Below are 14,677 nucleotides of genomic sequence, written 5' to 3'. Positions count from 1 at the left end.
AAGTCTTCAGAAATTGATGGAATACCAATTGAGATATTTCAACTAACAGATTTAATGCTTAAAGTGGTTGCTTGTCTATGCCAAGAAATTTGGAAGACAGCTACCTGGACAACTGACTGGAAGAGATCCATATTTGTGCCCATCGCAAAGAAAGGTGATTCAATGGAATACAGAAATCGTTGAACAATTTCATTAATATCACAAGTAAGTAAAATTTTGCTGAAGATAATTCAGAAGAGGATGTGGAACAAAGGAGAGGATGTGATATGAGAGATATCATTGCAGATGTCAGATGGATATTGGCTAAAAACAGAGAATACCAGAGAGATGTTTACCTGTGTTTTATTTATTATGCAAAGACATTCAATTGTGTATCATAACAAATTATGGATAACATTGAGACAGACCAGAATTCCAGAACACGCAAGTGTGCTCATGCAGAGCCTGTACATAGGCTGAGAGGCAGTTGTTCAAACAGAACAAGGGAACACAGCATGGTTTCAAATCAGGAATAGTGTGTGTCAGGGTTTTATCTTTTCACCATGCTGGTTCCACATGTATGCTGTGGCGATAATCTTAGAGGCTGGACTTTATGAAGAAGAACAGGGTATCAGGACTGGAGGAAGATTCATTAACAACCTGCAATGTGCAGATGACACAGGCTTGCTTCCTGAAAATTAAAAGAGCTTGAAGCATTTGCAGATAAAGATCAAAGATTACAGCCTTCATCACCATGGATTACACCTAAATATAAAGAAAACGGAAATTCTCACAACTCAGACATTAAGCAACATCATGATAAAGGGAGAAAATATTGAAGTTGTCAAGGATTTCATTTTACTGAGGTCTACAGTCAACACCCACGGAAGCAGCAGGCAGGAAATCAGATGGCATATTGCATTGAGGAAATCTGCTGCCAAAGACCTCTTTAAAGTGTTAAAAAGCAAAGATATCTGGATTCTGCTTAGGACACACTAACAAATTGTTGCGCTTTTTTCTTCACCAGTTTTTGAAGACCACGTATTTTCTTTTTCCCCCCATTCTTCTGTTTTGGGGAAAAAAAAGATGTCCCGCATATCACCTTGGTGCCCTTGTGGTGCAGTGATTAAGAGCTCTGTTGCTAACTGAAAGGTTGGTGGTTCCAATCCGCCAGCTTCTCCATCAGGGAATGATGTGGCAGTCTGTTTTTGCAAAGATTTCAGCCTTGATAACTCTATACAGCAGTGTAACTCTGTTCTGTAGGGATGCTATGAGTTGGAATCGCCTAGATGGCAATGGGTATATATCATTTATGGGAATAATGTTTCCATCTTCGAATAATTGGAAGAAAAGAGTCTCATTGCCATAATCGGATAATAGCATGAAGTTTCACGTAGCACACTCTGTCTTGACCTCAGGTCCTGACTGTGGGTCTTGTTTTGATGCTGTCACTACCTACGTGGTCAGAGTTTAGGTGACTTTGAATACCATGGAAAGCAACTGGGTTTTAATTCAGTTGGAACTTTTCAAGAGGCAAGTGATGGAATCTGAGGCAATTCCTAAAAATGGCTTGGAATAGCCAGGGCTCAGTAAGTGTTAGTAGTGGTAATGGCAGCAGTTTTTGACAATTTTGACATTTATTATTATCAATTCTGATAATACAACTATTAATTAGAACAATAACAACAAGGGATAAGAACCTAAATGATGGGACATTCCAATGGAAATAGAAAATTGAAAGGACAAATTTTGAGGAAAAAATGAAAATGAAGAAGCTTGATTGAGTCGAGGGCTTGAACTCCTCCCCAAGTCCCTCTGCAGAGCCTGGTGAGCCAGGTCCCCATCTCCTCATGAAGTGCCCCACATCTTTTCCTCCCTGCAGATGAGTTGATTGTACATGAACCACAATGGTTGACATTCTAGAAGAGTAGACCTCAAAGTATAGTCCCAGGCCATTAGCAATAGCATTTGAGAATTTGTTAGAAAGAAAAATTTTAGAGCCGTGGACCCCAAATTCTGAAGCCCATAGTCTGAGTGTGGGGGCTCAACAAGTCCTTCAACTGATTCTGACAAAAAGCAGTTTGAGAACCATTGTTCTAAAACACGGATGTAGAGTTTGTTTTTCTGCTAGTTCAAAGGCTTGGGAAAATTCCCAAGGAAAAAGCCATGTATATTTTCTCTTTTATTGCTATTACTTGGCACAATGTGGATAAAGAATAGATATTCAATAAACACATAAATACTACCTATGTGGTCAGAGAGTTGAAGACTTTTAAAGCAAGGAGCACTAGTGTCATAGTGTCTAAGAGTTTGGCTGCTAACCAAAAGATCAGCAGTTCAAATCTACCAGCTGCTCACTGGAAACCCTAGGGGGCAGTTCTACTTTGTCTTATAGGGTTGCTATGAGTCTGATTTGACTCAAGGCACAGAAAGACAACAAGAAACAAAAAAATCAAGGAGACTATTTGGGTCTTTATCCAGGTGGAAATTTGGGGGGAGATATGGTAATGGATAAGAGAGGAAACAGAAGGAGGGAGGAAGGAAGGATGGGACAAAGACAGATGAAGGAATAGAAAGAAGGGGAGGGAGTAGGAGACAGAGAGTAGAAAGATTTGTAGTATTCACTTCGTTTCACAATACAGATGTGAGAATTTCTCTGAAATAAGCACCTCTTTTAGATCTCTTTCCTATCACTTCGATCATCAGACTCATCAACAACATGACATCACAAAACCAAACTGGTGTAGCAGCATTCTCCCTCCTGGGGCTCTCAGAGGATTCGGAACTGCAGCCCTTCCTCTTCGGACTATTCCTGACCATGTACCTCGTCACTGTGTTAGGGAACCTACTCATTATCCTGGCCATCGGCTCACACTCCCACCTCCACACCCCCATGTACTTTTTCCTCTCCAACCTGTCCTTCACTGACATGTGTTTCAGCACCACCACGGTCCCCAAGATGCTGATGAACATCCAGACACAGAACAAATCCGTCAGTTACACAGGCTGCCTCACCCAGGTTTGCTTCCTCATGATATTCACAGGCATGGAAAATTTTCTCCTTGCAGCAATGGCCTATGACCGCTATGTGGCCATCTGCCAACCACTGAGGTACACAGTCATCATGAACTCTCACCTCTGTGGCCTGCTGATTCTACTCTCCTTGCTTATTAGTTTGATGGATGCCCTGCTCCACAGTCTGATGATACTAAGGCTGTCCTTCTGCACAGACAGGGAAATCCCTCACTTCTTCTGTGAGCTTGCTCAGGTCATCAAACTTGCCTGCTCCAATACTGTTGTCAATAACATCCTGACATATTTACTAACTAGTGTACTGGGTAGTGTTTCTCTCCTTGGGATTATTTTTTCTAACTTTAAAATTGTTTCTTCCATTCTGAGAATACCATCAGCTGGTGGAATCTACAAAGCTTTCTCCACCTGTGGTTCTCACCTGTCAGTGGTTTTCTTATTCTATGGGACAGCTTTTGGGGTGTACATTAGTTCTGCACTTACTTGTTCTTTCAAGAAGACAGCAGTAGCCTCAGTGATGTACACTGTGGTCCCTTCAATGATGGACCCATTTGTCTACAGCCTGAGGAACAGGGACATGAAGGGAGCCTTGAAGAAACTCCTGTGGAGACTATTTTCTTTTTCATGATTGTTTTATCTGCCTTAGGCTTGGACTTCTAGAGGAGTCATAGTGAAAGAATACTGGGTGAATGAGAATGTTAGACCCTTTTATTAACAAGTTCTTTTTTTTTTTTTCATTTTGATGATAAAAAACTTTATATGTTTATCAATTCAAATTCATTTTTACTTATGAGTATATTTATTTACTTACACATGCTTCTCTCTTGTGATAATTTTTACCTTATTAGCAAGGCGTGTTAAAGCATTTATTTATTTATGTTTATTTTGGTAACTATATATATACACTGACACATTTGCCATTTCAATATTTTTTACATGTGCCATTTAGTGGCATTAATTACTTTCTTCATGTTGTTCAATCATCACCAGTATTCATGTTCAAATTTTTCCATCACCCTTAGCAGTGTCCCTAAGCAATGAGTCTCCCTTTCTTTTTTCTTACTTGCTGACCCTGGTAACTACTAATAAACTTTGTTCTCTCTACACTGCCTTATCCTAGGTATTTCATTTATAAGGGATCATATAGTATTTGTCCTTTTGTAACTGACATTTCACTCTGCGTGATATTTTAAAGTTCAGCTATGTTGTTGGATGTATCAGGGCTATTTCTCTTTATGGCAAGTAGTACTCCATTGTATTATGACATTTTGCTGACCCACTCATCTGTTGATGGGCATTTAGCCTGTTTCCACCTTATGGCTGTTGTGAATATGCTGCAATGAACATTGGTTTACAAGTATCTGTGTTCTTGTTTTCAATTCTTTTGGTACAATGGTTTATACCATAGTGACTAATCCACAGAAAAACTCACTGCCGTCGAGTTGATTCTGACTCATAGTGACCCATTAGGACAGAGTAGAACTCCCAGGTAGAGTTTCCAAGGAGCACCTGGTGGATTCGAACTGCCGACCTCTTGGTTAGCATCTGTAGCAATTAAACACTACGTCACAGGGGTCTCCTAGTGACTAACAGTAGTGCAAAATAGGTATGGAAACTGACTTTGTTCCTCTCTAGCTTTGTGATATTTGACTGATTGTGTACTAGGACAGGTTTCCCTCAAGGTCACCAGATGGCTGCATCACTTACAGGCATTGTATACCAGAAAGCTGACTGTGCCTTTTTTTTTTTTTAATAAAGAGGTTACTTTTCCAATGACTCTTTCAGAAAACATCCTTTCACAGCTGATATGCCTGAATTGGGACATGCAGAACCCTTCATAAACCATTCTCTGGTGAGGGGAATGGAATTATTATGAGTGGATTTGACATATCGCCTACAGCAGTTGTTCTCCAATGTTAATGTGTATGAGAACTGGAGAACTTGTTAATTCACAGATTCCTGGGCTCATCCTCAGTGATTTTGGTAGCCCTGGTGGTGTAGTAGTTAAGCATTTACCTGCTAACCAAAAGGTAGTGATTTTGAATCCAACAAATGCTCATTGTAAACTCTATAGGTGCACTTCTACTCTGTCCTATAAAGCTGCTGTGAGTCAGAATTGGCTCAGTGGCAATGGGTTTGGCTTTGGTTACTGTGAGGTGGGCCCATGAATGTGCATGTCTGACAAGATCATAGGTGATTCCACTGTGGATAGTCCAAGTATTACAGTTGGAGTGACATTGATCAAAAATGTAATTACTGTTGGGAACTCAGTAGGCACAATGCCTGGCATACAGTAAGTACTCAATGAAATTTAGCTAATATTGTATTCTGTATATATATCCATCTATTCTTGGACCTTACAATCCTTTTGTTTTCACACATTTTTTAGCATTTGCTTTAGCAGTTAGTTTTCCTCATTTTTTAAAAAATATGTATCAGCATTTTGCGTTAATCTAGTAATATAATCAAAGACACAATTATGGGTTTTACAGGCTGGGGCGAATTATGTTTCCCTGAGAGTTAATTTGCTTTGATTCCTTCTCATTGATTACCTGCGAGCAATGGCTTTGACTTTCTTGTTTATACCTTGTGTCACCTTTTCTGTTGTTTCTTATTCATTTCAGATGAAATCCACACATTAAATATGCTTGAATAAAGGCAATATGGTCACTGTAGTCTTTGAAGGACTCAACCATATAGGGGAGGTGTTGGATGTGACATTATAGGGAAGCAAGGAGAAAGTTTGGTTTTATCAAGGATCTTTTTTAATCTAAGGAGATAATTCACGATGAGAATGGATGACTCCCTGGAAAATTGAATGCCAGAGAGCCTTTTGTTCTCATCCTCACTGACTTCCATTATTGTCAGCACCACTTCTGGGGACAGCTCCCGGACAGGCCTCCATGGCATTTGCTAGGGCAGGATTTCACCCAGTGATGGCCTTAGCCACCTGCAGCATCTTGGGTCTTTGTTAAATCTGCAGCTATCTGCCCCTCATTCAAGGACCACTGACTCTGGACCCTGTGGATAAGCCCCTAGAGAAAACATGGTTAAAAAGACCCTTGTGAAACAGTGATGAGCTCTATATTCTGGAAACATATCTTTAATGCTGGAATGTATTTAAAATATGATACATGAAAGTTTTTAAAAATTTTATTTGTGAACTATAGCACACATAAAAAGTGTGTGTAATTTAACTGTTTTCTTATAGAATATTCATATAATATAAACATATATGTTTACCACTTAAATGGAAAAATGACATTTACAGTCATCTAGAATCCTCCTGTGAGACTCTCTCAGTCTAATCATCCTCCCTCTTGCCAAGAAATAACCACTATCCTGAATTTTGTATTTAACATTTTCTTAGCTATTCCTTATATTGGGTTGAATCCTATGAAATTCCCAGCATTTCACTCTTTTTGACATGTAAAACTGCTCTTTTTTTTTTTCATTTTAACATAATAGTTTTAGAACCTCACATATATCCCTTTCTTCCACTTCATAAATGGAATCTATGACAAACCCACAGTTAACGTTGTACTTAATGGGCTGCATACTTTCCTTTTGGATCAGGAAAAAAAAAGGATGTCCACTCATTCTATGTCTGTTCAACTTGTGGTGGAGGTTGTACATAGGGCAATTACGCAAAAAAGGAAGAATAAGAAGAGGAAGCAGAAGAAATAAAAGGCACCAACTTGGAAAGGAAGAGTTAAAACTCCCTCTATTTGCAGATGACATGAGAGATGACATAGAGAAAATCCTAAGTAATCTCCTAAAATTCTATTTGGACTAATATACACTCTCAGCGAGGTTGCAGGATACAAGATCAATGTGCAAAAGGCAATCAAATTTTATATACTTGAAATAAACAATCCAAAAATTGAAATTAAGAGAAACGATTCACTTTACAAAAGCATCAAAAATACAATGAAATACTTAGGGATAAATATATTAAAAGAAGTGTAAGACACATTTTTAAAAGTGCAAAATATTGTAGAAATAAATTTGAGAAGGTCTAAGTAATTAGAAAAAAATACACCATATTCATGAATTGGAATGCTGCAAAAGGTCTCTTTAAAGCCCTGAAAAGCAAAGATGTCACTTTGAAGACTAAGGCCTGCCTGGCCTAAACCATGATGTTTTCAATTGCCTCATATGCATGATGAAGACCAAAGAATTGACGCCTTTGAGTTGTGGTGTTGGTGAAGAATATACCATGAACCGCAAAAAAAAAGAACAAATCTGTCTTGGAATAAGTACAACCAGAATGCTCCTTGGAAGCAAGGATAGCAAGATTATGTCTCATCTACTTTGGACATGTTATCAGGTGGTATCAGTCCCTGGAGAAGGACGTCATGCTTGGTAAAGTGGAGGGTCAGCAAAAAAGAGGAAGACCCTCAACAAGATGAATTGACACAGTGGCTGCAACAATGAGTTCAAGCATAACAACGATTGTAAGAACCAGGCAGTGTTTAGTTCTGTCACTCATATGGTCGCTATGAGTCGGAACCGACTTGATGGAAAAATAACATGAAATACTGAGGGCCTCTAGAGCAGGGACCCAGGATAGGGACTCCTTTTGTCTAGATCTAAGTGTATTACTGCCTCCAAATTATAAGATTAAATTTTAATGCTACCTAGAAGATTCTTTAAAAAGTTAAAAAAAAAAAAAAAAAAACCCTAGTGTCATAGTGGTTAAGTGCTATGGCTGCTAACCAAAAGGCCGGCAGTTTGAATCCACCAGGTGCTCCTTGGAAACTCTATGTGGCAAAGAAATAATAGGTGCCCAAACTGGAAAGGAAAAAGTAAAACTATTTATATTTGCAGATGACATGAGAGATGATGTAGAGAAAATCTTAATCCGCTAAAACACTATTTCGACTAATAAATGCATTCAGCAAGGCTGTAAGATACAAGATCAATATGCCAAAATCAATTGTATTTCTATATACTTGTAATGAATAATCAAAAAATGAAATTAAGCAAATAATTCCATTTACAAAAGCATCAAAAATTACAGAATAAACTACTTAGGAATAAGTTTTAGAAAAGAAGTGTAAGACATATACTGAAAAGTAAAAACTATTGTTGACATAACTTTAAGATCTAAATAATTAGAAAAAATACATCATGTTCATGAGTTGGAAAAATTACCATTTTTAAGATGGCAATATTCTCCACACTGATCTACTGATTAAACACAATCCCTATAAGAATTTCAGATTATTTCTTTACACAAATTGACAAACTGATTCTAAAATTCGTATGGAATTACTAGGGACAGAGAATAACCAAAACAATCTTGAAAAAGAAGGACAAAGTAGGAGAACTCACACTTCTTGATTTCAAACCCACTACAAAGCAACAGTAATCAAGATAATGTGGTACTGGCACAAGAATAGACATATAAATCAAAGATTAGAATTGAAAGTATAGAAATTAACCCATATACATATATATAAAAAAACCCACTGCCGTCCTAGTCCCGACTCATAGCAACCCTATAGGACAGAGTAGAACTGCTCTGTAGAGTTTCCAAGGAGTGCCTGGCAGATTTGAACTGCTGACCTCTTGGTTAGCAGCCGTTGCACTTAACCACTACGCCACCAGGGTTTCCATATACACAGACACACACACACACACACACATATATGTAGAACTCATCTCACCAAAGGTGCCAAGATCATCCAATGGCGGAAGAATAGTCTTTTTGATAAATGGTGCTAGGACAAATGGATAGCCACATGCAAAAGGATAAAATAGGACGATTAACTCAAATGAGATTTAAAAAAAAAAACTCAAAGTGAATCAAGGGCCTGAATGTAAGAGCTAAAACTGTGAAATGCTTAGAAAACACAGGGACAAATCTTGACCTTGGGTTTGGCAAAAGATTCTTAAATGTAGACCAAAAGCACATGCAACCAGGGAAAAAAATAGATAAATTGAATTTGAAAACTTTGTGCTTCAAAGGATCACATTAAAGAAGTGAAAACCCATAGAATTAGAGAAAATATTTGCAAATCAAACGTATTTCTTATAGTTTTATTCCAAAATAAACAGACAAATAACCAATTAAAAAGAGAATAAAAGACTTGAATAGACTTTTCTACAAAGAAGAAATGCACAAGAAAAAAGATACTCGACATTACTAGTCATCAGGGAAATGCAAATCAAAACTTCAGTGAGATACCACTTCATTCCCACTAGGATAGCTCCTATTTAAAAAAAAGAAAAAAGTATGTGTTGGTGAAAATGTGGAGAAATTAAAAATTTTGTGTATTCCTAATGGGAATGTGAAATTGTTGCCAGCGCCTCTTCACCTTTAATTGAAAGAGGTTCTTGCCTTTCACGGATCAAGAATGAACAGGTGAGGCATGGAGAATTTTCCATACAAGCAAAGCTTTATTAAAAGAGGCTTGCAAGCGGAGATGAGGAGGGCCTAGGCAACGCATACTGCCATCTCCCTGAACTAAGAACTTGCATAGGTTTTTAAAGGTCTTTGAGTGGGGAAAGGATTTATGTTTATTCATGGGCATAGGTGGGGTTTTCCAGGAAGTGGCCCATTTGGGTGGGGATATGTTAATTAAGGTGCATATGCAGCGGTCTTCTAAGATGGCTTCAAGATGGCTCCAGTCCCCCTGGCTTCTGGGGTTCTTAGCAGGACTTATTATGGAGTGCTGCTCCCCCAGTTCCGTTCCCCGGATTCAGTTATAGCTCTCTGTTGCCCCTGGTGGAAGATCTCTGATGCCAGCCAGGCCTTTCCAAAGCCCATGATATGTAACACAGTTATTAGTATCTGATTCACTTGAGCTCCTCAAAGAACAGAGATTCACACCTTATTTCTGTAGGCTATGACAGGCCCTGGGCATCAAGTTGTGGGGGTACTGGGATAGGGGTGATGCTTCCTTATGTAGAGCCTCATCAATAAGATGAAGTAAACAACTAAATCTGCCAGTTCCTGACACCTAAAAGTTTTCTTAAGAGCTGTGAAAGGACATGAAGTGCCAAAGTAAGTAGGTGAAAGCTTAGGTGTGCAAGGAAGGAAGATACTTGAGATTAATTCATTGAATCAGTAATTACATCAATAGGGCACACACCAGCCCCTCTTTGGTGAAAGGAAGCCTCAGTCTTTTAGGTGAATTATGATACTGTGAGACAGAATGCTGTCAGTGTCACAGAGTGGCATAAACCACTTATCTGATCTCAGGACATAGAAAAAGAAACTACCTTTGACTTGGGAGTTCTGTATAGGAAGAAATTGATGAAAATGGGCCCAGGAACTCCAGGGAATGAGAATGCAGAGAGGCAGGTGTCTCAGAGGAAATGCTGTTAGCTTTGAACTCAGGCAGACATGCTTTTGGAACCAAGCTCAGCTACTTGATAGCTTTGGGAGCTTGTGCACAACCTTCCTCCTCTTAGAACCTTAGCCATCTCATCTGTCTCATCCTTCGTTGGTAGTGTGGTAAGTCATATACGCGAGGTGTCCATTACAAAGCTTGGTACATTTTAGGAATTCATTAGATAAATCTGGGTTCTGTTAACCAAGATGTGAAGAAGCGTGGAGGCAGGAAATGGCTGGAAATGATGAGCTGTGGTGGGAATCAGTAAACTACAGGTATAAAAGACATTTGTAGGAGGATAGTAGTGGATAAAGCAAAAAGTGTATATTTAAACTGGATCCAGGTTTTTAAAATTTTTTTTTAATTTGAAGGTACAACTTTGGACTTTGTTTAGTGGGCAGTTGTGAGCAATTTAAGGACATTGTGTAGATACTGTATGTGGGCTGCCATGAGTTAGAACCGAATCAATGACAACTCATTTGATTTGGGTTTTTTTGTGTGGGTAGGTACCAGGTTTTACAAAAATCACTGCTGTATTCACTATGTTTCCTGAATGTTCCTATAATTTTCCATTAAGGGTATTTTTTGATAGTTTGATAATTGCCTCTTGAATCTTTCTTCTTTACTAAACTGTGAATTCAATCATTAATTTATAGAGATTAAGAGTATTGGCTCTGGAGTCAGGTCACTTGGCTTAACTTTGCCACCTACTGTCTGTGAAACCTTGGATGATTTTATTAATCTCTTTGTGGCTCCATTTCCTCTTTTGTGAAACAGTACATACCTCATTTGGTTGTTGCGAGTAACAAATTACTCTATGGGGCAGTTCTACTCTGTCCTATAGGGTCACTATGAGTCGGAATTGACTCAATGGCAGTGGGTTAGTGGGTGGAGTAACAAATTAGCAAAGCACTTACAACAGTGCCTGGCACAATAGGGGCACTAAATAAACATGAGGATGGCAAGACTTTGTCCCATAAATGTGAGAATAATTACCAATTCATGCCTGTGTTGAACGATTATGTTTATATGTTCTGTGTCTCAGATATGCAGTTGGCCACAAAAAGAAATAGAAACACAATCCCTCCTCTCAAGTATCTTGAGGATAGAGTCTTTGTCTTTTTTCAGGACTTAGTCCTCACCACTCGGCCCAGGATCTGGTACATAGTAATCATCAATAATTGTTTATTGAATAAGTGAGTAAATGAATTAATAAATAAGTGAACAAAAGTGATATGTTTAGAGGTATACTTCAGGAAGATTAATCTGGCATGATTTCAGGATGGGCTGAGGAAGGAGAATGGGTGACCTATTAACCCTACTTTGGAGGAATTTAAAAATCTGTAAGGCAATATTGACTTTGACCTGAACTTGAATCTCATGAGGTGATGATCCCGCAATCTAATCAAGGTGGGGTGTGAAGAAAGGGTCTGGATTCCTTGGCCCGACCCCTGGCTAAGAACCCAAGGCCATATGCATGAGTTGGTAAAATGGTCAGAATGTGGAGAAGAGACATTTCTGGGACTTCTTGACATGGAGTTCCCATGCACCGTGGTTGAAACTCCTGTTCGTGAAGTCCTAACAGGGGCTATAGTTATATTGGGAGGATATGAGAATGCAGTGGTTGGTGGGATCAAGGTGAAAGTTTGAATGAAAACTGGAATGTTTGAATGGACTTTATGTGAAGTGGTTGCGTCTCCTTTACCTGAAAGTTTTACGGAAATAGATATTATGTCTTACTGGAGGAATGCTTCCCTTACTTAGTATTATAAAACAGAGGACAAACCAAACCCACCCTTAGACAATATTTATTAAACATGCTAAATGAAAACCAATAAGATTGACGGAGCCCACAGAGCTTGTTAATTTGGAACAGTATGGGGTACCTAGGAGACAAAATATGTAATAAGTCCAGTTTCAGGGCAGTTTATTTGATTTAGACGGATGCATATTCCACATCTGGGAATATTGCTAGTTCTAATCTGGGAAAGTCTGCTACAAAAGTAACATCTTTAAAGTGTTAAAAAAAAAAAGCAAAGATGTCACTTTGAGGACTGAGGTGTGCCTGACCCAAGCCATGCTATTTTCAGTTGCCTCATATGCATGCAAAAGCTGAACAATGAATAAGAAAAACTGAAGAATTGATGCATTTTAGGTATGGTGTTGGCAAAGAATATCAAATATACCATGGACTGCCAGAAGAATGAAGAAATCTGTCTTGGAAGAAGTACAGTCAGAATGCTCTTTAGAAGCAAGGATGGCAAGACTTCGTCTCAAGTACTTTGGACAAGTTATCAGGAGGGACCAGTTCCAGGAGAAAGACATCAGACTTGGTAAAGGAGAGGGTCAGTGAAAGAGAGGAAGACCCTCAAGGAGATGGATTGACACCAAAAAAAAAAAAAAGAAAGAAAGAAAACCATTGACGCTGAGTCGATTCTGACTCATAGCAACCCTACAGGACAGAGTAGAACCGCGCGTATATTTTCCGAAGAGCGCCTGGGGGATTTGAACTGCTGACCTTTTGGGTTGCAGCTGTAGCTCTTAACCACTATACCACCAGGGTTTGACACAGTGGCCGCAAAAATGGGCTCAAGCATAGCAACAATTGTGAGGATGGTGCAGACCTGGGCAGTGTTTTGTTCTGTTGTACATAGAGTGTCTATGAGTTGGAACTGACTCAATAGCACCTAACAACAACAACAATCCATAAAACTACTTAAAAGGAGTCTTAGAGTCCTTAATGTGGACTGCAACTTATGGCAAAAGCATGTGAGCACTACCCAGCAATGACTCCTAAAATTTTGAATTAGAAAATTTCCATTTGAGAAATAATTACTAGCTTGCTAGTGGACATTAATTGAAAATGCCCCATAACTAAAGGACATAAAATAACCTTGACTCTTGAAATACCCATAATGTCTTGGGTGATATTGGAGAAACACTCTAATGGCATGCCCAGAAGAGTTCCATAATAAATTGGAAATGGTTTGTGCTGGAACATGCTACTGAGAGAATGCAAAGAGGTACTCATTATATTCACAATTAGATGATCTCTTTTTCCCTGGGACTGACTTTAGAACCACCAAAGAAGCTTCCCAATCCTATTGCCACTTGGGCATTATCCTATGAATAGCTTTCGAATGACCAACAAATAGCTGCTTGTTTTATGAGTAGCAGTTTAGAGGTGAAGAGTTAACACCCTATCTGATTGAAGAAGATAAAAAGAAATCAATATAGTGGGCTGAATTGCATGTTATTTGCCCCCATGTTTGGGTTTTTACTGACTAATAGGCGGAGGCCAATGTCTTGGATGTAGAATCAGGTAGACGGGTGATAGAAAACTGGCCTTTTATAGAAATGCCTATATGGGGCATAACTTTAAGGAAATCACTTTTGGAACTTAAGGGGTGCATTAAAGTAGAACATGTTGATGCCCAAAAGAAGAACCCATTTTCAGGAACAGAAGTTGATTAGAACTGGCAGTGTGCTCCCTTGAGATGGTCCACAGAATGAGAGGGCATAGGAGAGCTGCAGCAATGCAGAAATTGACTAAATTTAGACATATTTCTCCTCCATCCTCAGAGGCACAAAGTCCCAATAAGAACTGTTCTGTCTGCCAACCAGTGAGACAGGAACTGCAGATGGCTATGGGGCAGATTCACCAGGGAAAAGGCCCTGCATATAGCTGCAAATCAACCTGATGCTGGTAGCCGCAGGAGACTACAAATGGACCCTGAGAGAAACAGATACTTACTCTGGACTGGGCTTTACATACTCGAAGGCATATTCAAATACTCAAAATGCTATTAAAAAAAAAAACAACAAACTCATGCTGTCAAGTTGATTCCAACTCACAGCAACCCTCTAGGACAGAGTAGAACTGTCCCATAGGATTTCCAAAGCCATAATCTCTACGGAAGCAGGCTGCAACGTCTTTCTTCTGTGGAGTGGCTGGTGGGTTTGAATCTCCAGCCTTCTGATTAGCAGCCAAGTGCTTTAACCACTGTGCCACTAGGACTCCTCAAAAAATTATAAAAGAACTGAAACAGAATATAGTACATCAATGTGCCATTGTCACATCACATAAGACCGAGGAATGCACTTTCATCCTTAGAGTAATGGTGTAATTGAAAATTGGAATGAGAACCGAAACATTGTATTGTTTAAAATGGGGAGATGTGAAGCTGTATATATCAAGAACACATTTAATACAAATGTCCAAGGACCAGTCAAATTGTGAATGACACCAAGGACATGAGAAAAGCAAGAGGTCATTTCAAAGACAGGAAAGAAAGAAAAGACCAAAATGAATGTCAGAAGAGACT

The 14,677-nt window shown here is 39.0% G+C and overlaps 1 protein-coding gene across 1 annotated transcript; it reads left to right on the top strand.

Annotated features, from left to right (window-relative positions):
* The first annotated feature begins 2,698 nt into the window (after positions 1-2,698).
* LOC126070961 (putative gustatory receptor clone PTE03) lies at positions 2,699-3,637 on the top strand. Its single transcript, XM_049875281.1, has one exon. The coding sequence runs from the start codon at positions 2,699-2,701 to the stop codon at positions 3,635-3,637; it is 939 nt and encodes a 312-aa protein (XP_049731238.1).
* Positions 3,638-14,677: the final 11,040 nt, after the last annotated feature.

Source organism: Elephas maximus, chromosome 3, assembly GCF_024166365.1.
Source record: "Elephas maximus indicus isolate mEleMax1 chromosome 3, mEleMax1 primary haplotype, whole genome shotgun sequence".
Lineage (NCBI taxonomy): Eukaryota > Metazoa > Chordata > Mammalia > Proboscidea > Elephantidae > Elephas > Elephas maximus.
The sequence above is the reverse complement of the archived record's forward strand: the minus strand, read 5'-3'. Positions and strand labels throughout refer to the sequence as shown.